Source organism: Thunnus maccoyii, chromosome 14 (assembly GCF_910596095.1).
Source record: "Thunnus maccoyii chromosome 14, fThuMac1.1, whole genome shotgun sequence".
NCBI lineage: Eukaryota > Metazoa > Chordata > Actinopteri > Scombriformes > Scombridae > Thunnus > Thunnus maccoyii.
In genome coordinates this window covers 21,030,398-21,054,370 of record NC_056546.1, presented here as the reverse complement: position 1 = coordinate 21,054,370, position 23,973 = coordinate 21,030,398, and the positions used below count along the sequence as shown (strand labels likewise).

Below are 23,973 nucleotides of genomic sequence, written 5' to 3'. Positions count from 1 at the left end.
GAGCAGACATGCTAGGGCAACCTGTCCCTATTATTGTTTGTGACAGAATCAAGAAGGAAATGCAAGTAGCAAAAGTGCGTCCGTTGTGCCTGCACGTCAGATTCTGCTGGCAGTGCCCCCAATGTAATTATGGGCATGGGTGGCCAGCTATGACAGCTCATCTGTTAGCCAGCCAGTAGGAGTGTGGGGCACCTGGTGAGCCCTGCGCCAGAATGATGAGCTGCAGATACACACAAATTAAAAATCACATACAATGTTTCATGAAACAAGGAATGTGAATAAAAGACACTTTCATGTCATTTCATGTTGCTCATTAACACACAGGCACATGCATCTGCCACAAAATGACAGAGCTAGCCACTCACGAATCTTTTTTTCTTTGCATTTCATGTGCCATGCTAATGAGTTACAAAGGCGTAGGTTGAACTTCTTGCATTATCATATTAATTAGTCTCATCTTATCATATATTCAGAACTCAATTACAACTAAGAGGCATTGGTTTTGAATTGATTAGGGTACATGAATAAAGTGTTCTGCGGAGGATTTTAATGAAATAATTAAAATGAGATCTTTAACCTGCATCATTAAATATTTCACAATACTGTATCAGTGTTGACAGGTAATGTCTGCAGCATAAATAAACATTTGTACAGTGTAATAGAAAACCAAGTATGCCCTCAATGTACTGCTGGTCACCTAGAAGCTCAACTTCCTCTCAGGTTTTTACATATTTTCAACAATGAAGCTCACGTAATATTACTGTGAGTTGTACTTTATAATTAAGGCAATTAGCAATTTTCTTCTAAAATTCACATTAATAAACTCATTCACAATGTCAAAACGATGTTGTTTAAACAATTTGATGTGCTGTTCTGAGGAAATGCACTGTTTTCATCAAACATCTGAGTCCATTGACGTCCCAGCTTATGTCAGAGGTGGCTGATGTTTTCACCAAGCACAGCACAAAGACCTACAGGTCAAGCCAACTACACAGTCTCAACACCTCACTGTGAGGAACACATTTCTGTCAGGATGACCATCCCTCCCATATGCAACCAGGGGACCCAATCATATTGTGCTCACCCTTTGGCAAAGGCCCTCCAATCAGGGATGAGTAATGACTAGGCAGGCTAGCATGCAGTGATCCCAGCTTTCTAATTAGTCTTCCATTAACTTTTTCAACCTTGACGGCTGCGGGGTGCACGCTCAACACACACACACATTCTCACACACACACATACAGTACATACACATACACCACATAGCCTCTGAGCAAAGTATTGGTTCCTGTTTTCCAAAATTGAAAATCTAAAATTAAGTATTTAGTAACATTTTCTACTCCACAGTGCTCACTTATACCAGTGCCAATATAGGAAAAAGCTCTCCTTCTGTATATATTCCACCCTCAAGAACATTTACACTCATGTAATGACATTTTGTTTCATCAACTAATCTCTCCAAAAAAGACTCAATATCACACTTAACCAAACAGTGACAAATCAAAGCAGTTTGTAGAGAGAGTGATGATTTTGTATGTCATCACCAGTCTGCATAATTAAAAGTAAAATTGTAAAATGTATATAATTAAAAGTGTTTTTGCATGTGATCTTGGTTCAGGCGAGTATCCAGGAATATGCTCTCCAATTACTCATAGTTTCCTCCTCTATGACCATACAGTATGTGTGCATGCAGGGGATAAGCTAGTTGACTTTGAAAGAACAGGCTGTTTACCCACTCGTGCTAGCGGAATTTACTTCTACAAAGAAAAAGTCCTAGATCAACTTCTTTGTTGTATTTGTTTCATTTTACACTGTTAAGAAGCCTCAGCCAACAGTGTTTGTTTGGATACAGACAGAATGTCAATGCTCTACACCAGCATTTCTGGTTTCATTTGGCATCTTGGTCCGGCTGATGTCTGTCAAAGACCATACGATGTGTTTCTGATCTGTAGAATAAAAGAGCTTGCACAAGCCCTCTGCAGAATGTGGACATGCTGTAACAGAAACTAGACAAAGAGATTGACAGAGAGGCAGAGAGAACCAGGGAGAAGAGTCTGCATGACATGGATACAAATAGTTTCTGCTTGCTTTTGTATTAGCACAAGTTGGTAGTTAACTCAGAGCAATATTTATATTTATCTCATTGAATACAAAATACACTCAGCACTCAGTGTGAGTGCGTGTGTGTTTGGGGGGGAGTCTACAGTAAATTAATGTAAGTCTATGCCATGTCCCCAAAAGTGACCTAGGACAACATGTGTGTGTGTGTGTCTGTATGCGTACGTGTGTGCATTTCTGTGTGTTTCAATGCAAGGCATGAATTTATGAGTCAATTTATGATTCATCCTGTTTCACAGTGGGCAGTCAGTTTAAGAATGGCGCTCCATAAAAGAGTAATGGAAACTCCTGGGGAGCTGCTGTCCTGTGGCCTTCCAGCACCCAGTGGTATGCACTATCTTGGTGTATTATCACTTTTCGCACAATCTGTTTGTCAGTGAGCCCACAACTTCAAAGGAGACTTAAAGCTTTCTTTCATTTTCTGTCGGGGTTGAGGGGTTGAGAGAGTGAGTCTACATTTTATGAACAAAGCCCACCCCCCCTCCCCCCCAGGCATCCAGCAAAATAAAATGTTACCATCCTGGATTCAGCCCCTAACATTTACTCCAAAGCACGCATCATAAACTATTAATAGATATATGTCTGTATGAACACCAGAAGGGTGCCTCTTTGAATCAGATCCTTGTGTCGGGCAGGGTCAGGAATGGGGTTAAAGCTAGTGAGCTCCTTTTATTCCCCCATAACATCACTATCCTACATGAAGGAGGATAGGCGGGGCGGATAGCTACCATTATGGCTGTTGTGTAAAATTGCCATTATTCAGTCAAGCGATTACCTGCTGCCGCGGTGTGTAATGCATCTCTGTGACTGTGACTGATGCCTGCACATCTAAGACTCCAATGGAGAAGGGTGAAAGTGAAAGGGGTGACCTCTTTCCCTGCAATCTTTCAACAGTTCAGTGTACGATTCTTTTTAGACACATTATCACAAACCAAAAACCAAAGGTTTATTTAAACCTACTTACAGGATGAATTACAATATACAAAGTTAATGGACAGTTTCATGAATGTGATGAATTTGTTCAATTGGTGATTGCATAAGTGACATGTTTGTGCATCATGTACATGTTCAATTATTTAGCATATGTATGTCTTGATGACTGAAAGCACCAGCAACTATGTTTTGTGATCCAACTTTATAATCCTTGTGTGCATTGGGGCCAAAAAAATTCCATTATTCAGTTTAGTATGCAAGAGATTTATTTTCCCAGACAAAATATTTATCCGATTTTTTACAGCCAGCAAATAGAAGTAAAATAACTCAAATATGCTTGAGGTTAATTAATAGGTAGTAGTTTGTCATTATAAACTCCTTGTCATGTCTAATAGATTTTGAGTTTTATTTTACTTCTACATCACTGTTTGTTCTGTTCATCAAATAGAGAGGAACCTCTCTGGTTTCTAAATCTTTGCCATGTTGGTCAGACGTGTAAACTTTGGCTCTTAACATCTTATAACAACCTTCGCTGTACTACGTCAACCGCAAACCATAGCTAAAGTTGTGGTTAACGTGAGCCACATCATACTGTAGGTTTTCAATATATCATGTCAATTCTGAGTTCGAAGTTCCTTACAGCTTTCAAATGATGTGCCAAAGATTACTCAGGTTTTGAGAAACTAAACCAAGTGCAGTGCAGACAGTGGGTAGTGGAGTGGGTTTGGGTTCCACCTTTCCACAAAATACCAAAAGCCAGGCCAGAAAGCTTAGAAACTGACTAGATAGGGAGGTCACAAAGGAGTGACTGGTATTGATCATCAAAACCCTCTGATCTGTTATGGTTACTTTGTACAAAGCCTCTGTAATATGACTGATTTCACCTTTTGAGTCTGTCTAATGGACCTTTTTCACATAGCAAACAGACTTTTAATTCATCTTAGCAGCCAATGTTTACACTACTGCAGTACATAGATTTATTTTCAACATTATTAAGAAGTGAACTTTTGTAACTTCCACCTCTGTGATGTCTTTGGCCAAATTTGAGTTCCACAGTTGTCACCAGCATATACATTGAAAACTACTGTATATATACACTCACTGAGCACCTTATTGGGAACACCTGTGTAATCTAATGCAATCCAATACAACAGCTCTGCCATAAATTCTACTTTTACAAAGCTTATACATTATCAGTTATTGTTGTCTGCCTATATATATATATATATATAGCCTCTTTTCATATTTGCTTGAGATTTCAATATCAGATTTACTTAACAAATGTTTTTCTTTTCAATATTTAATTAAGGCTTTATTATCCTTACGAGTAGAGTGGAATAATTTATTTGCCATTTTCTCTTGTGATTTTCATTCTGACTGAAAGCTTTCTCAATTGCTCATCTTTAATGTTGCAATTTCATGTCGTTGCACTTTCTCTGATACTGAGGCATATTGCTCTGCTCTAACCAATGCACCCATTCAGTAATACTTATTCTGATGTAATGCGCTGTAATATTTGCTAAAAGCTGTCTCAGAGGGTCTAGGTTGGGTGGTCTTGATTGGAAGGGTAATAAATTAGATTTCTGAATGGATTTGTGTCCTGCTGACTATTATCATCATATCTAAACCTGTCCAGTTAGTTTTTTCTGTCATGTAGTTCACCAGAGACCTTTTGAAATGAGCATCTACAACTAATTGATTTTCCATCTGTTATTCTTTTTGTGCAGATCACACGGGTCATTTTCTGCGTCTTCCTTGAGACTGACTTTGCCATCTACAAGAAGAAAATGTCTGTCATTTTTCAAGGTATGTGTGTTAATTACCACTTGACACGACTGCATATCATTAATACCATATAATTACATCTCCTCTGTTGCCCATTGCTGCTTTGACTTTAACTTGCAAATGGATTAATAAATAATTAATACGCTATTTTTCTCCAAGGACTCCTTTCAAAGATGTTGTGTATCATGTGATGTCACCATCTACCTAATTGACCATTTGTGTTGAGCTAGGCAGCTTTGCTACCTTGTGTGGCCAAGGAAAAATCTGCAGCAAGAGATATCTTGTGACTGGAAGCAGTAGTAGAAGGATTTGTCAGGCTTGGGTTGTGAATGAAAATACTGAGAACTGGTTAACTCGTAAATACAGAAACTCTAGGAGATATGGATGTCTTAAGCAAAGAGATTTATTGACAAACACAAACTTGATCGATCAAGTAGGGAGCAGTTACATATCAAAGTGCCGGTGTTGACACAGTGAAGTGAAGGAAAAGAGTTGAACCACTCTCAGTTATTCAGGCAGCACTCAGGCAACCTTATCCATAGTCACAACATGGCTATAAGATTGTTTACTTAAGCACTGTCTCTATGGCAACAATCACAAAGCCAGGTTGGCTGCTGTCAGCTGTCTGTCCCTCACTGTCTGCTTGTTTAAGGAGCATTTCATACATGGCACATATATGAAAATAGGAGCATTTTCATATATGACACATATATATAAATTCCTTCATAGTTCCCTCCTTTTTGATCCAAAAAGATCAACAAAAATGACCAACCACATTATCCTTCAGAGTTGGATTAACATATACCTGCCTCAATCAATCAAACATCATTTGTCAAACTTCATGTGAATCAAAATGTACAATGATTAATATGAATAGATTATAAAACAATCAAGAATTAATAATGTAATGTAAAAATGTAATGAATGTAGTGTAGTGTAATATAGTGAATCTCAAATATCTGACCCTTAGATGTGTTAACACCAATCCATACACATCTAATCAGACATGAAGATATTTTCTTAATTCACCAAATCAAAACAGAAGAAAAATTAATCTTAATAAAAACCATAGGAATAAAATTAAACATCTCAACTCACCCATTTTGCGTGACTCAGAGAATAGCCAATTAAAGTTAAAATAATTCACATAAATCAAATATGTTGCAGTGAATGATCAATCAAAAATAACCGTGTGGAAAAATGCATGCTTACTTAGCATATAAGATTCAAAAGTATTTAATGATTCTAGTGATTCTAGCAATTGGAATATGTAGTGATCGTCTGAAATAAGTACTAGAGACACAAAAAGTTAGGTACATCCATGTGAGTACATACTACTATGCATATGAATTGAAAACATATTCGAATACCTGATTGTATAAGATTGAATGGAATATATAGTAAAGACCCAAAATAAAAATCAAACAATATGCATTCCTAAGACTACCTGCAGTCTAGTAAAACATATGATTAACTAAATGATTATTGCATTAGCAAGCCACATTAACCATACACTATAACTAACTGTAAAATAAAGCAGAGACACAGAAGTGGCAGCATGTTAGATCTCCATCTGCGGATAGGAACTGACATGTATCTCTTAATTCCACTGAGTAAAGACATACTTTTGAATCCCTTTCCGGCTCTCTGGTTTCTTTATCAGAACATGATTGTCAAACACATTCATCTTCAGACATTTTTTTCATCAAACTGTAGACCTGGTGGAATCCATTCTTCAAAACCTTGGTTGTCACAATACATCAACTTCACATTATTGTCTTTATTGCTTACAACCAATTGAAGTGCTTGAGTAGCAGCTTTTGTCGTTCTACGAAAAATCCGTTTAATCACTGTTACCAGACAGGAACACAGTTCTTTGGAGAGTGAGTGGTAATGACCCCATCGCCTCTTATGTTTTCAGTGTTACTGGTACTCCTGGGTAAAAATATCTACTCTGCCCTGGGCTCTCAAACCACTGATTTCCTGCTACGCACTTCAGTGGCTCATCGGTCTTCTTCTTTTGCATAGTCTGGGGGCCACACTCAGCCCTGAGTGTAGCCTTCCCTCCACACAATGTCTTCTTTCTCAGAAATCTGGGGAATTTTGGGGATGGTGGAGTCTCTCCCAGGCTTGGGCTTGGCCAGGTGAAACTACTCAGCTATGGTCTGTTTTAGTGTGTGGAAATCCCTCTTCTTGGTTCTAGCACCCGCTAGCAATGGCTGGCATGGCATGGACCCACATGGCTCTCTCTGTGCCCTCCCAGCAGCTGCTTTTGTCAACAGCACCTGGAATGGTCCGTTCCATCTAAGAGACAAAGACTTTAAGACAGACTTGATTAAAACAAAATCAGCAATCTGCAATAAATGAATAAGCCCCTTTGAATGACACTCTCTCAACATTTCTGTTAGTATTAGTTCAGTTAGTAGTTAGTTAACATACGCAGTCAAGTATTCATCAGTCCAAAGCAGAGCTGTTTTGTGGGGGGTACTCCACACTAGTACTTCATGAGGATGCAATTTGTACATCTCATTATATCAGACTTGTCAATTAAAGGTTTGCTATGACCTCTTCCCATTTTGTTATTCTGCAGACACTCTCCAGTCTCCCAGATATGGCATTTGTTGGTATTATTCATTTATCAATTTATCTATTTTTCCTTTGTTGATATTTATCTTTACCCTACAGTATCTTTCATGTTCTTCAGTATTATGTCCTGTTCCCATGGGAATGCCGTCTGACACAGTCTCCCCCCCACAATCCCACAAGCAGCCTCTTCTCAGCCCAGGGGAGGTAGACTTTTAGGTCTTTAGGCAGTTTTTTTAACCCTTGCCAGCTGTGCGCAGACTTGTGTAGAAGCTGGATGAAGAACAGTATAAGTTAGGATCCCGAAAACAAACCCAGATTGTCGTGGCAATTTTGCAATATCACTCTGACAAAGAGGAACAAGACAAAAATCTCTTTACAATATTGTCACACTTTATTTTCAGAGCATCTCGGGCTCAATTGCATCAGTTTAAAATTTAAAATGGCCATTTTAGTCCTGTTGTCTTCATTGTTTTGGGCAATCTCTCTTTTATAGTACACTGAAATCCCAGCACTGTTACAAGACTCTGAGTCATCTTGGCCACAAAGGCAGTTACTGTTTATTCCCTGCGAAGTTTATTCCCTCCTGTTCGTCATAGTTCCCTGCACTATCCTCTCTCCTGGTTTAGTCAATTCAACCAAAATAAAACAGGAAGAAATATTTGAAGTTTAAAAAGTGCAAGTTTAATGACATGAACAAAGGGAATGCAAATTGGATAGAGAAATCTCACTAATGTAGGATTTTGTAGAAGAAATTAAAAGAGAAATTTAAAACTTTCAGTTAATTATTCGATTTCATAATCCTAATGCTTCCAAAAACTACTAAAATGGAGAAAGAAAACAAAATCATCATTGGAAGAAGTTTTATTGCTTCAATAAACTATCCACTATCGTCTATGGAGACTTATAGTGTTGTTCATTTACTTCTATTTTCTTTCTTTTTTTAAATTATTTTGTGTCCAAACCATTTATCCCCCCCTTTTCCTACATATGTGCACCCATGATCAACATGTACCAGCACATGGTGGATAGACAGAGAAAAGAAACACAACCAAATGTACACATTAGATTTGAGGGTTGTGAGGAGGTACATTGACGTACCATGAAGCAAGAGAAAATGTCAGCTTGTTTGGCTGCAGAATCAGTGAATCCATTTCCAAGTGTCACAGGATCACAAGATTGCAACTTTATCTTTGGCTAGAATACGCACTCTTGTAAGTGCGTACAGTTTAGCTGCCTATGCCGAGATACCATTAGGTAATACTCAAGCTTCTATCACTACCCTTTCATTCACTATGGCATAGCCAGCAAGGTGTTTGTTACCAGATGGTCTACATGCTGAAAGGTCAGTGTAGAGAATCAGATCAGAATTAGGTATCAGTGTCTGCAACCAATCTGGTCTTGGACACATGCTCGTCTCAATAATAGCAAGGCAATCATGCTCACTCTCTGCCTCAATCAGCAGAAGGAGAGTGGCTGAATTTAAGGGAGGTGAGCGCTTTAAAGATATGTGGGAACTGGAAAGAATGATCATCTCGTATCCTGAGCGATGTGCTGCTGTCATATGCTGAGTAGCAGAGCATCTTAAAGAATTCAAATGAAACCCCAAAGTCTGGTTTACATTTTCTTTCACCCTGTCATTTGCAAGTGCCTTCATCATTCCAAGTGTTTATTGTAAAACAAACAAACAAACAAACAAACAAAAAACCCCACAAAATTTCAATACTGAATGAGGACCGTGCACCATACAGTCTTGACCTAGTACAATGGGAGAAGATCTCTCAATAATGGTGGCAACTGAATCCTGAATCCTGCCAACAACGCCAATTTGTTAATGAAAATATTGAAAACTGGATAACTCATAAATACAGAAACTCCAGGAGATATGGATGTTTTAAGCAAAGAGATTTATTGACAAACACAAACCTGAAGGAGTAAAAAAAAACAAAAACATATCAAAGTGCTGGTGTTGACACAGTGAAGTGCCACATCAAGTCTGAAAAAAAGAGCTGAACCACTCTGTTATTCAGGCAGCGCCCAGTCGACCTTGTCCCTAGTCACAACATCTCTATAAGATTGTTTACTTTAGCACTGTTTCTATGGCAACAATCTTAAAGATGGGTCAGCTCGACCAGGAATAAAACAGCTGTCTGCCCCTCACTGTCTGCTTGTCTAAGGAGCAATTCATACACAACACATATGAAAATAGTGTTTTCATATATGACATATATATAAAAATTCCTTCACATGGGTGACACCTTCAAATATAAACAAATTCAATGCACCCACACGTCCTTTTAGAAGATTAATAGTGAATATTTGTGCTGACAGTTGGTAAAACAAGCATCTGGTTCTCTAAAGATTGCCTTAATAGGATCAGAAAAATTCAACTACTTGTCAATGAAGCCATAAGCTGATATTTTACATAATTGTTGATATTCTAATGTCACTTTAATGTCAGATTTGATTGACTGTAATAATGATCCTCGGCAGTGAACGTCTTCTTCGAGAACTAAAAAATTCAGGGGTGCATAGCAACCAGTGATAGTCCTTGGTTACTGCTCCTCAGTCCTGTGAAATAAACAAACATCCATTATCTTCTACCCCTACTCTCTTCTCTGTCTCTCTCTCAATTCCCCCCTTTCACGCCATCATCTTTTTTTCGGGGGCCAGCAGCAGTCACCAGCCCTGATGGGGGCTCCACTGAGGATTGAGTTGAATAGCTGGGGAGCTGAAAGAGGCTGACTGGCTTCACCAGCCTTAGCATTACCTCCCATTTACCTCGCTTTTCCCTTCCCACCTCCCCAATGGAATACCAGCTCTCAGGCCTTCATCTCGCTGCTCCCAGATGGAGAGTGTTTTGTTCCCCGTGCGCTCCTGTCATCTGTCCTGCTCTCCGCCCAGGCTTTTTCCTGAAAGATTACATTCTGGGGAGAGACCTTAATTATATTGCCTGCCCCCATGCACCCTGCACCCGTCTCATCATATTAGTGCTCTGAGATGAGAATCTGGAGTTGTTGTTCTCCAGTTATCACTCTCGCCATTTACAAGTGCTGTCAGTGGATAAATGCCCTATATCTCTCCATGACTGGGAACAGGGAAGAAACAAAACAACAGACTCTGTGTGTGTGTGTGTCACAAAGGGAAATCAGAAAAGTTTTAGGGTTACATTATTAGAAGATAACTCTTAAAAACTACTGTTTACCTACATGCATTGAGTTGCTAATGAGGCTGGCAGAGGTCCGTCTTTGATTAAATGTGGGTTTGTTCCAAAAGGATACCACAGCACATATGATGCCAGCCCAAGTGCTCTTTCTCATCACAGCATCTCGCCTGTCACATGCCCTTTGACCTCTAGGGTCAGGGCCAGCTTTATCACTGCTCTCTGTGCATGTGAGGGCTGGAGAGGACATTAATTTCATCATAGACCAAGTGGCTAAATCAGTGTGACATTCCCACTTAGGGTCACTGTCTGGAGTGAGGCAGGCAAGCTTTTTACAACACACTTGTCTACTCCTGCTCTGATCTTTCACCTTGTGTGCATGTGCAGAGCTTTCACCATACTCTCTTTTAAGATGTTAGCTATGGAAAAACTCAAAGATAACATCATAACTGGTGCTGTGATTGTGGACTAGACACTCTTGTTGAGTGTAAGGGAGTGAATTCATATGTTGTTTTGTTTTTTCTTTCAGCCAGACTGCACCATGTTAATGAGTTTAGAAGTAGTTGATAGGTGTGCTTTAAAGAAAGAAATGCTGATTGGTATCATGTAGGGAATGTAAAACCTTGTTGTGTGAAAAGACTTGCATTTAGCCCGCGCAGAATGGCAGTAGTGAATCAGAGACTGTGAATTAGCTCTGCAGGTGTGCTGAAGGGCTTTCAGAACATCTCATCATCCTCACTGCTAGAGACAGACAGTCCAGTAGATCTCGCGGCAACACCGAACGCATCATACAGAAGCCTGAGACCATACTGTCTCCCGCAACATCCTCTCACTTTCGATAACCGTCTGTGAAATCGGCCCTCCCTGTTCTCTCACCCTCTCTCCCTCACTCATTCTCACTTGCACCTCTCCTTGTTCCCATGCCACTCGCCCAATACCTCATTCTTTCACTTTCTGTCATTCCTCCTCATTATATCGAGGAGGAGCTTCTCCGCCACCTCCTCGATCAGCAAGCTGTTATGAAGCGGTTGTGAATGGTGGCCTTGATCTTTCTGTAATTTGTATATGTGTGTGTGTGTGTGGTCGTGTGTAAGTGAAACTTCCCTGTGACATCAGTCTCAAGCATGTCTAGGGCTGAGAGTAGGCACAATAGATTTTTTATTGAAGTCTTACTATTCTCATTTTTCATCGTATAGCTGTTCTCCTCATATTCAAGCAATCTGTCAAGTGACAATGACTGGAGCAGGAACGTGTAAACAGGACATTTGCATACAGGAAATTGCTTTATTACAATGTGCATTCCCACAAGCTGTCATTATGTGAGAGCTAAAATATGGTTACATCTCTGCAGAAGGAGGAAACTGAGAAATAGCCTGTGCACATATATATAAATATATATATAAAACAGCAGGATTGACCTAGTCACACATTGAATATTTGAACATTAAGATCAGCACACATGACTACAGATTTTTTTTTTTTTTTTGGCAGTGGTATGTGCCCAGTGTTCAAGCAGGTCCACCAATGGAACAGCTGATTGATGAGAAATGATGGAGTTCTCACAAACAGACAAAGGCCTTTTAATGTAGCACCAGCTTAAGGTGCTACATTAAAGTTTAGAGTCATACCTTTTGCAAAAGAGGCCTCTCAAACACACAAATACTGAAATATGCAAGTAGACAAACAAGCTGATAAACACAGAAACTACATATACAGTTTTGCCTCTGTAGTACCATTCACCATCCATTACCTACTATGCCAACTGAGCTCATAATCGATGATGTAATGACCTATTCATTACTTCAAAAAGCCATAAACTGTAAACATCTCAAAGGTGCTGCCTCACAGCGAGGCTAAAAGGACAATCAGTGTTTATATTGTTCGAGAGAATACACACACCAAGAGTCAGGGGTGTCATGCAGTAAATTTTGGACATGCACAGTACATGTGTATTTACTGAAGTACTGTCCTTAAGTACAGTTTTGAGGTAATTGTACTTTACTTGAGTATTTCCATTTTGTGCGACTTAATACTTCTACTCCACTACATTTCAGAGGGACTACTTTTTACTTAACTACATTTATTTCACAGTTATAGTCACGAGTTACTTTTCAGACCAATATTTTATACGTATGACATATGATCAGTTTATGTATACGTTACAGATTAGACTATTTAACAGTATAATGTGTTTAAATTTGCTCTACCTTGACAACATTAAAATGCTGCCTACATCTACACACCAATTAATCAATTTTAATATTCTAATAAAATACACTCATCAAGCACTTTATTAGGAACAACTGAGCAATCTAATGCAATCCAATACAACAACTCTCCCATAAATTCTACTTATACAAAGCTTATACATTTTCAAAAAGTATTCCTAATATTTTGTCCACCCCATTAACATACATGAGGTGGGCAAAATATTAGGAACACTTTTCAATTTATTGCACTCCGGTACACCACCACCCACTACAACCTCAGTAATAAACATTACGACAAAAAGCTGAAATTGTGTAAGCTTTGTAAAAGTAAAATTTATGGTAGTGCTGTTGTATTAGATTGCAATAAACTGTACAGGTGTTCCTAATAAAGTGCTTGGTAAGTGTATATACATGTATGATAAATATAACATTCTAATTTGGGCCATTTTGCATAGTGAGTACTTTTACTTTTGATATTTTAAGTACATTTTGCTGACAAAACTTATGTACCTGTACTTGTAATTGAGTGTTTTTTCCATTGTGGTGTCTACTTTCACCACTGATTTCTAATCCAATCTCATGTTGAATGGGCACTATGCTTCTGCCTAGAGTTACCAGAAAATTTCAGAGAAGTACCATGCTTCCATTAGAAGAAAAATCTGTAATCTTAAAGCTAAAAATATGAATAAGTGAAACCATTAATTGATTAACATTCAGGGCGTAATCAAAGCAATTAATCATATGACATGATTCTATCACATATTCAGATTAGTTCATAGATCCTGATTGACCACATGCTTGCTTTGGCACATATTATTTGCAAGCATTGAGGCCGTGAGGCAGCTCTGGTTGTAGAGGGTAAAAGCATGTTGAAATTGATTCTGGTTACACTCCTTCACTAATATGATCCGGGTGGCTGCCCACAAGCTGGGCTCCATCTCTTCTTCTTCTCAATCAGCCACAGTGCTGACAATATTAACACAGCCCACAGATCTGCAGGGGCTGCTGCATTCTCTCCAACTGTTTCACTGACTTTCCAATTGACATTTATTTACATGGCTCTTGATACAGTCCATACTCCCAATCCCACAACCCACACACCTTCACCCAAATGTTCATAATCGAAGCTTCCCTTCAACCCCCCACTGCTTTGAAAGAGGTAAAGCTGTGGTATGCAAACACTACTATCACACACATGTAATTTGTTGACAGAGGATACAGAGGGCTACAGGAACCCTGTGAAGTTTGAAAATGAACTGCGTTGGTTTCATGAGGCTATCCCTCGGGGCAGGGAAATGAGGAGACCATGGTGTGTTAGTGATATGACTGCCAGAAAGCACATTGGCTCAGAGTTTCTCAGTCAGCTTTGGCAGATATGAGGATTCAGTTTTAGCTCATCATATGTGAAAAAGTTCCCATGTTTGTGCATGAATCACAGACATGTAGAAAAGGTACAAATCCGTATACTGACTAGCTGCTTATCAGCATGTACAGTATTGGCTAGACATGGGTGCTTTTAGATAACTCAGAGGTTTCTTGGTTGTAATACAATCAGTTTAAAACTTAAAATCCAACAGCCAGAGCCAGTAGTCAGTTAGCTTGGCTTAGCTTAGCACAAAGACTCGAAGCAGGGGGACACAGCTAGTGTGGCTCTGTTCAAAAAGTAGATAAAAAAACTCTCTACAAGCACCTCTAAAATCTCACTAATTGACATGTTAACTATCTTATGTGTCAAACTTCTCAATTAAGTCTTGGAAAGAAAGCAAATTAATGTATTTACCAAAATGTCTAATTACTGAACAGCTGATTCTCATCAGTTTCATATCATAATAGTTTCTATTCATTCGAAGATCAAGCAAGCCATCTAGTGTGAATCTGTCCAATTGTTTTGTCTTCACCCCAGACAGAAGGAAATGAAGAAAGGTGTCATATATTGTTATTGTAGACTATGACACATAAAGTTCCAGTGTTGACAGCAGTGTTGAGCAGTGGTTATATTGTAGTATGTGGCAGTAGCATGTTTCCATTTTTGCACCATTGTTATACTGTATCACTGGGCCTTCCTTTGTTTCCCCAAGCAGGGTTAGATTAATGCACTGTACCCTTTTATTCAGTGTTATACAAAAGAAAAGCCTGTCGCTGGATCCACAGGGAGCTCTGATGGTTACACTTCTACAGAACAGATGACAACAGCCTTTCATCAAAGCTAATGCTTGCTTTTGCTTGTTAACCACGGTGCAATCGTTGCACAGATTCACGCACAGCCATACAGACTGTATGTAGTCATACTGTACACGTGCCCTCGCACATACTGTGTATCCATTCACGCGCATATTGAAAGGCAAGCACACACATACTGTATACATACAGTGGCATGACTCAAAGCATCTTGAGGCATGCTGAGCTGAGCGAGATCTGAGTGTGTATGAGTGTGTGTGTTTGTATGATGGAAGTCAGGAGCCGTGAGCAGGCATCCACACTTACTCTCTCTCTGTCTCTCACGCTGCAGTCCCTCCTGAAGCAGCATCCAAAGCCTTCTTCTCATCTCCCACTGTGCAACTCAACTGATCCACCCAGAAACACCTCTAGTTCACTCAGTCTGTCTCACACAATGGACTCATGGAGAAAAGAAGAGAAAATCAAAAGGTTTTTTTTAAGGCGCAGTTGTCCACCCCACCCTGCAATCCTTGTAATTTGAGGAAACAGGAGGTTTTGTGTCATTAATGCTGAGCCTACCGGTATAGATTTAATTGAAAAAGAATGTCTCATGAATTTGACCCCCTCACACACACATACACAGTCATTTAATGTAATAACTCACTAGATCCAAGGCCGTCTGGTGCTGGAATTGAGGGAGGCTGTGAGGGGTTGCTGGTAAGATTTCCCAGCATGGCAGCTGGTGTGATGAAGAAGGAGGACGTGAAAATGTTTCAACAGCCGGCTGTTGGACATGTGAATGGGTTGGATAGAAAAGCTATCATATTTCAATCACATTCTGAGGAAAACACTGCAGATTATAGTTTCATTGTTTGACTGGTTCAAGCAGACATAAAGTACAAAGCAGTGTGGCATTGAAATGCTGTGCTCTAACATTATAATCAAGGAGACGAGTTGTGATGACTTGCTGTATCGTACATTATAAAATAGCATGGTTTGACACGCTTTCTTTTTTCCCCCTCTGCCAGACAATGACTTGGAGGGTACGGAGGAGCAGCAGAAGGGAGGTGAGTGACAGAATATTTCATGGTTGCCTTTTCACCTTAACATCTCCATTAAAGCACACAGAGGCTGAGTGAGTGGCGTAGCTTCAACTCGTGACAGTGATTTGCTAGGTTTTATGCAGCAGATGAAATTGAATGTTTATTCATTTGATGACAAGTTGAATCCCGGGCCTGACACATTGCAGTTAAAAATACTTCATGTCAGGTACATTACATTACAAGAGCTTATATCCACAGCTAATTCCCGACACCATTCTTTTCATCCAGCTTACGGGCACAATGCCTTCAGACCACCTCAACGAATGACAAAGAAACAGCAGAGCAACATCCCTCCGCAGCATGCGCCAGGCAATAGCACAAACACAACTGTCAGCGCATAATACTTTTATCACCACACCATCTTGGCACACGGCCTGAAACTCCCAGATACTGCTTATCAGGATAAACTATTGACATTTGTCTGTGTACTGATGTCCTAAATAAGCAATGGCACCAACAGAAAGCCTCATGGAGGTGTGTATATTTTTTGAATAGCAGGAACAATGGATCCAATAGAGTTTAGCAGCAGTTGGTTTTTTTTCTTCTTGGTAGACAAAAAAAGTAATTTTTATGAAAAGTTTGATGAAATGTACAGCCTCAAGCAGTTTTCTCCAAGGTAAAGTAGGTCTTAGAAAGCACCTGATGGCAAGTTTTCTTTCAGTGTACAAGGGGATTCAGGGCAGGGGCTTGCCAGGTCTAACTGCTGTTTCTGTTGTCAACGTCATAGCATGTGTGCAACCAACTAAGCAGAGAACAATGTTAGTTTTAGTGTCTGTCAAAGGAAATGTTCAGATTACCGTAGATGTAATGTAGGACCCAGGGTGCTATCAAAATGTTTTTCCTCCCAAAGTCACCCTCATGATTTGCCAATTACACGCATCTGTGTTTTCAATGAGATTCCATTTTGGGTGAACATAAAAGGGCTGCTTTATAAGTGCACTGTAAAATGTGATATTCCAGAGTGAAACAATGTGCACGTAATGGCTAAATCATAAAGACTTGGCTGAGAGGAACTGCATTTTAGAGTTTGTCCTATTGTTAGTGCCTGAGCGACTCTGTTGTTTTCTGTTGCGTTCCTCACCAGCTATTTAACACCGCATACAGTGTAATAACACAGCACCAGACCAAATCAAGCCAACTGAAATAACCCCTGATAATTCCTAGCTCTGTTGTATCATCATGCCAGCCCTGCCCTGGTCCAGTTTGGCCTTGTCTGATAGGCCTCTGCGCTGGTGCCAAGGACTGGCCTTTTATTCTGCTCCATCAGCCAGAGTTTGAATCAGTGCTGCCTGGAGCCTATTCAAAGGTTCGAATGACTGCCATTCTCACATGGAATGGTGCTTTTGTCCAAGACTATACTCTGGAGTTGGTCTCAAAGCCTCACATTCTTCCCTCTTCTCCCACAGGAGTCGTTTTTTTGTCAGGCAGGTATAAAACAAAACAGCATAAGAGCCATTCTCCCTCAGGCTCTTGTAGCGTGGTGAGCCGAGACAGAATGGCCAAGTTAGAATAATCATTGTTGCGAGGAGCTTGGCTTGCCAAATGTCATCCTTACTCACACCATCTCTCATCCAACAGTCCAAAATTGACAAGATCCTGATGGTTGGGGATAATAACAATGTGTCACTCTTGCGTCACTGAATTGCCATTTATTTTTGTTTATTTATAGATACCACACCACCATCTACAAAATCCACAACCAAGGAAGAAAGTGAAGACAGTAACAGAGGTATGCTTGATTTTGTATTGTAATGTTGTTGCTTGTTTTGGACATGCCAGGTAGCATTATTGGAAACAAAGAACATTAATATATGTTTACAGAAAAATGTATTTTGTGTGTATCACCCTGTTCACACCTGGCATTAATATGCGTCTTGGGTGATCCAATCACAAGTGGACAGCTCTAAGTATGTCAGTTCACACCTGGCATTAGAATGCATCTCCGCATACGTCTCAAGTGACCACTTGTGATCAGATCTCACTCCCCCGCTTTATATGCATATAATCACATAATTTCTGTTTGCAAAGACCAAATGTGTTGCTGTTTCTAACCAGCGGGGTTTCCGGCAGAATAGGCAGGGGAAGTGCCTAGTCTGCCAGAAATTAAAAGAAGAGGCTTGCAAAGATCTTGGCACGTGGGCAAAATCAAAACTCTTTGGCCCCAATGGAAATCAAACAGGCAAAATGGATTCTCGTGGATGGGGTACACAGGAAACACGCTATTGTTGTGGCTTATTCTTGTTATTTTGCACTTCGATATGACACCATTGGGGTGTGAATGAGTACGTACTTCTGCTTATGCAGAGGACGTCAGTTGAGTAGGCGGTCCTTCAGTGTGGTCCAGAATATGGCCATATGCAGCATGGTAAATATACCAAATATAGCACTTTTCTAGTCTACCAGCCACTCAACATGCTTTACAACACATGCCAACATTCACGTTTTCACACACACATTCATACACTGATGGCAGAGGCTGCCATGTAAGGTGCCAACCTGCTCATCAGGAGTGATATAGGGCTTTACAGTGTTTCTAATGCTCACTTACCCATTCACACACACATATTTGGGGTTCAATATCTTGCCCAAGGACACTTCGACATGTTGACCGGAAGAACCAGGGATCGAACCACCAACCTACTGATTAGACGACCCACTCTACCTCCTGCGATCTCAATGCGTCCTCAGTGCGTTTTGGGTGCATTCACACCTGTACTTAGAGCTGTCAACTTGTGGATCACTCAAGACACATTTTAATGCCAGGTGTGAACAGGGCCAGTGGAGTAATAGAGTGTATTTTTGGTCAGTAATCTCTTGCTCTCTGGTGCAAGGTTCCTCTTTGGGGAAATGAATACAAGATGAAGCTTTGTCTTTTTTAAAAGAATGTTTTCTTAGAGGCAAACTTGTTTAAGAAGCCATTATCTGGCTATTCTGCAGTTTCAGCCCCTTTGGATGTGTAATATTGAAACAATTATAGGCTTCTCCGATACGATGGACCAAAGATAATTAGATTCTTACACTGGAGGGTGTTAGTAGGCAATTAAAATGGTACACCATCCATTTGTCTTCAAGCCTTAACGTTGCAGGGAATTTTTGAAGATAGCAGTCATGGTTGTTTTCTTTGGGGAAACGATTCCTCTCCGCTGATTGTGAGAGGCTGGACTAGATAGCGCTGTCACTTCAAGGGCGTCAATACATTCTATGTCTTTAAACAAAGCAAAATAACTAATTTCTTCCCGCCTATTCAACATACCTTTCCATAATCCACAGCAGTAATTCAATATGATTCACAAATTCAATCACCAGCATTAGGAGGGCATAAGTATTTTGTAATAATCTTTATAAATCCTAATTTATCAGGCCCGGCAGCTTAATAGTAACTAATCCATTCACAAAAGGCCTTGGCACAGCTTTCTAGCATGGGAACACTCAGTCCTTGAGACAACCTCTCTCACAGGAAGGGATTGAAATGATTTTGTACTGCCTGCACTGTAAAGGTTAGGTCTGGTTCGATGTAGCACATAGGAAGGATTAATCATAGAAAACACTCAGATGTCAAGATAGCACAGAGCAGAGGAAACGCTTGCTGCAAAAACAGAGTGTCAGCTATGTGAGACAGACGTTTTAAGATGCTTGAGAATCTCATACCACGTCTGCACACCTGTGTAAGATGTTCTTACAAACAAAAATTCACCATATTGTCTATAGAGCCAGCAAAACAGGTCACATATTTGGTACAGTCGATATGTGGAGCACTTTTTAGAATAAATTACACTCTGCAGCAGTGTTGGTGGAGTGCGTGCCTGTCAATATGCCTCAGTGTGATCCATCACATCCATCACACACCTCGGGGGATTCACTCTCCCCAGTCCATGGGTCAGGCATGAGGGGCTTTTAGCCACAGTACTGATGAAGAGAAAACATTAAGGCTTTTCCCAATGTTGTTCCATGATAAATACACTGGTTAGTGGACTGAGGGTAATTATAGGGCTGCTCTGTCCCAACTGCTACACTTACAATGCTTCTTGAGCCTGGGTGGAGTGAGGGAAGAAAACGGTAAAAAGCATGCAATTAACACAAACACCGAACTGTATGAAAGAGCACATAAACTGTGAAACAACCCACTGTTCAAACTCAGCACAGCAGCTTCTCCATTTTCTGTTGAACATCGAAACACATATTATATTGTATCTTGCTATGTATTATGATGTTACACTTATTTTATCTTATTAGTTGTTTAATGTTTTTTTACTACATTTTCCTTTTATTACTTTGTTATTGTGATATTTTTCTAAGACTGTCTAATGAATATTTCCCATTGACAATACATTCCTGTCTATGTTTAAGCTCTACATAAATTAAGTTAAAATCATATTTACTTAAAGACCAACCCAACTGGTGAACATTTTTTTTAGATTTGAACAGTATTTCAGCTCCTCTTCAAACGGATCGAACACACAATCCCTCGTCAACTGCAAATAACCCCGAAGTGTATTTGTGAAAAAGGGTCACAGATTAACTATGTGTGTATGTGCGTGTTATGAGCTATGTTGTGATGTAATCCACATGAAACAGAAGCACAGCATGCAGAGGCTGCGAGCTATAGAAAGAAAAAGAGACGCAGAGGGGAAGGGTAGGTGGGAGGGGGAGACACAGAGGCGAACGCTGGCACAGAGGTCCAAGACCGGAGTATAAAGGAGTCTCTTTAGAGGACACCTGAGTTGGCAAGCAGCCCCACAGCATCTATTATTTGATATCAGATTGGTATTAGTGAGATTAGTGGATGTCACAGGGCACAGTAAAATGTGAACATTGAGCCAGAAATCAATTCCTGGCTGGATATGGTTTGCCTGGCATGCTTGAGCTTCTGGGAAAGACCAGAGCAAGAGAAGGAGAGATGGTGAGAGATGGCACCGAGTGTGGACACGGAGATTAATAAATCTGCGTGGACAGACAGCGAGCCTCTCCATGGGATGCCTTTTACACTGTGGCAGCCGTCAAGCATCGCCCACAAACGCACACTCATTCCACATGAAAAAAGGTCTTTGAATTATAGCTTTTGGTCATCTCGGAGCCCTTTTTTCCTTTTTACACATGTCTCATGAATTTTTCAAGGTTTTTTTTTTTTTTTTTTTTTTTAATCTTTTTTGTCCTTTGCTCCAGTTGGCTTTAATGGAAGGAGTAGAAGACAGGGCTGGGGGGAAGAGATAGAGCATAGCTAGGGTGTGTGAGTATGTATGTGAGTTAACTTGGTCACATTTCTGTTCATTCCTGATTATAAGATGCTGATTTTACGTCCTAGTTGTTGTTGTTGTTGTTGTTGTTTACTCAACGGTCATGCAAGTAGGACACTGAGGGAAGGTGGCATATCAGCATCTAAATTGTTTATATCCTTGTGATACTGTACCCCTGGATCTGTTGTTGACATAAATAAATCATTTAAGTGTTTGTGAGACTATATTTTTTTCAACAAAATGCCACGGTGCTGTTGCACACTCAACACAAGTGCAGGCCTAAAATTGCCTTTTAGTCGCTATATTTCTTAAAGTGGAATTCTCGGGAGAGAATTGACACTTGAGTCTTGAGGTGTGGACTTGGGCTGGAGCCCTTTTGTGTGAAGTACTATGTCAGACTCTGATTCACAGTGAAGACAGTTTAGTATAGTGAGTATTAGGCAGGAAAGCTGTGACAATGCTGCCACCTGCTGCTTGGACTAGATGAGTGAGCAGCGCGGTGGAGGTGCTGGTTTGGTTTTTACTGTGTTGGGAGACAGTGTTCTAATTGAACTTAACTTGGAGCCATTATAAATCACATCTGCCCCACATAGAATCTTTTGTTGTCTGGTTTGTGTGTGCATGTGCATGTTTATTCACAATCTGTCCCTTAGCATCCTTTATCACAAATTGAATACTGTTCCATTCGATAAGTCAAATAGGAATGATCAAATAACAGGGAGGAAATTGCATTCAGCCTTTTGTCATATCTGATATATTGTTGTTTGGGATCACTTTAGACAGATACAGAACAGTCATGCAAAAAATTTTTAAATACAAAAGAAAGGCTTAGAGTGACCTCATGGCCAATGAAGCATTCATCTTAACCTGCTCTCCCAATGAAGTATTCTTTCCAGACCCCTGTCTGAGGCTCCATCTCAAAAATGCCAGTCATGATTAATAGAAAGGATTGCCATCTACTGTGTGTCACCAGCATTCTACATGATGGGCAGAGACACATGAGACAAACATGCAGCACTGGTAGAACTGGCCTTTTCCCCATTTAATAGAGGCTGGCATTTTTATTGTTCTGAGTGCAGGGCAAAATTGCATAGATATGGAAAAATGGTTTCTCTCTGCAGCTTGTTAAAAAAGCAATTATAGAAGCTGCACAATAGCCATTGTGGAGCATGTTCTCTTATTGGTGTCATGGCTTTCATTTACTCAATTTGTCCCAAATGTCATTGGTTTGTGTGTGTGTGTGTGTGTGTGTGTGTGTGTGTGTGTGTGTGTGTGTGTGTGTGTGTGTGTGTGTGTGTGTCTGGTCTGTGTGTGTGGGAGAAAAGGGTGTGGATGCAGGGATTTAAGTTGTTTTATGTTAATACTAAAATCTGACTTTTGGCATAAATTGGCTGTAATCTGCAATGGTGTTGAAGATAGTCACATAGTTTTTTGGGGAAAAAAATGCTCTCATGACTCTAAATTTGAGGTTTATGAGCAAGTATGACGTCTATATGAACAATATGATGAGTGTCATTCCAGGCTGTTGCACTAGTATCCCCTCTGGAAAGTATTTTTATACAAATTCTTTTTTCGTGGCTCTTTATAAAAAGATTAAACATGATACTTTGGTATTCTGTAATCATCATTTAATCTAGTGGTGGCAGTGATCAAATAAGTCGAATATTGAGATCCTTTACTTAAGTAAAAGTAGCAAAAATACTCCATTACAAGTAGAAGTATTGCATTTAAATCTTGAGAAAAAGCATCAAAAGCAAAAGAACTCATATGTTATAAAATTAATGTGTATGTGGTGTTTTAATGTTGGAGCTGTGGGTTGTTCATTGTATTATATTATTCTTAGTGCGTCATTTTTTTATAAGCCAATCTTAGGTTTCTTGTGTCACATTGTTAATCATCAAACTAACTACAGCTGTCAGATAAATGTAATGGTGTAAAAAGTACGATATGACTCCTTTGCCTAGAGAGGACGAACAGTTTGTGATCATCAGTGTGACTGGTAGCTTTGTTATCCAGAGTGAATGACTGGCATCATTCCCCTGCATGTTTGTGTTTGGCTGATGAGTCCTCTCGCTCCCTTTTCAGGTAAAGAGGAAACAGGCGATGAAGAGGAGGGTGACAATGGTAATGTAGCTCTACGCACCATTAACATGTTCTGAGCCCCTTCGGCTCTACCAGTGCTTCTTGATGTCATTTGTCATCAAAAATTGAATTTTCTATTCACTCCAGTTCAGTCTTTCCATCCTGTGTGCCACCACTCTTACAAAAAAAAAAAAGTTCTCTTATCACAGACGCATGGAACAAAGAAATCCCTCAATTATGTATGGCTTTAGAAGTGACATTCTTTTTCCCTTCTTTTTTGTCACTTAATTTATGCATGTCTTTGTGGTTCCATTGCTCTCATACAGCAGTACAAAGACAAAGCTACACAAAGAGATGGAATGAAAAGGCTGTTTGAGGTGATATCGAAAGCTAAGTCAGTTCAACTCCAGGCACTAGCACTGAACTCAAAATGTTTTCCGCTTTGAATTCCTCTGTTTTATAGATGCTGTGGGAAATGAAGATGTGGAGATGGAGAGTCAAAACCAAGGTACAGTACAGTTATAATCTAGGCTTCAGCATTCACAAGAGGTGTGAGATTATGTGTTATTGTCAGGTTGCCTCTACACTCTGTCTACACATCACTC

The 23,973-nt window shown here is 39.9% G+C and overlaps 1 protein-coding gene across 6 annotated transcripts in view; it reads left to right on the top strand.

Moving 5' to 3' along the window:
* macrod2 (mono-ADP ribosylhydrolase 2) overlaps positions 1-23,973 on the top strand; it is a 423,644-nt gene that overhangs the window by 381,606 nt on the left and 18,065 nt on the right. For 5 of the 6 annotated variants that reach the window (XM_042432916.1, XM_042432915.1, XM_042432914.1 and 2 more), the window contains exons 9-13: positions 4,779-4,857; positions 15,978-16,016; positions 17,722-17,781; positions 23,372-23,410; positions 23,832-23,876. In XM_042432916.1, coding sequence (XP_042288850.1) covers positions 4,779-4,857; positions 15,978-16,016; positions 17,722-17,781; positions 23,372-23,410; positions 23,832-23,876 — 262 coding nt within the window. The remainder of the gene's footprint in view (positions 1-4,778; positions 4,858-15,977; positions 16,017-17,721; positions 17,782-23,371; positions 23,411-23,831; positions 23,877-23,973) is intronic. The other variant, XM_042432917.1, reaches the window with a different exon arrangement.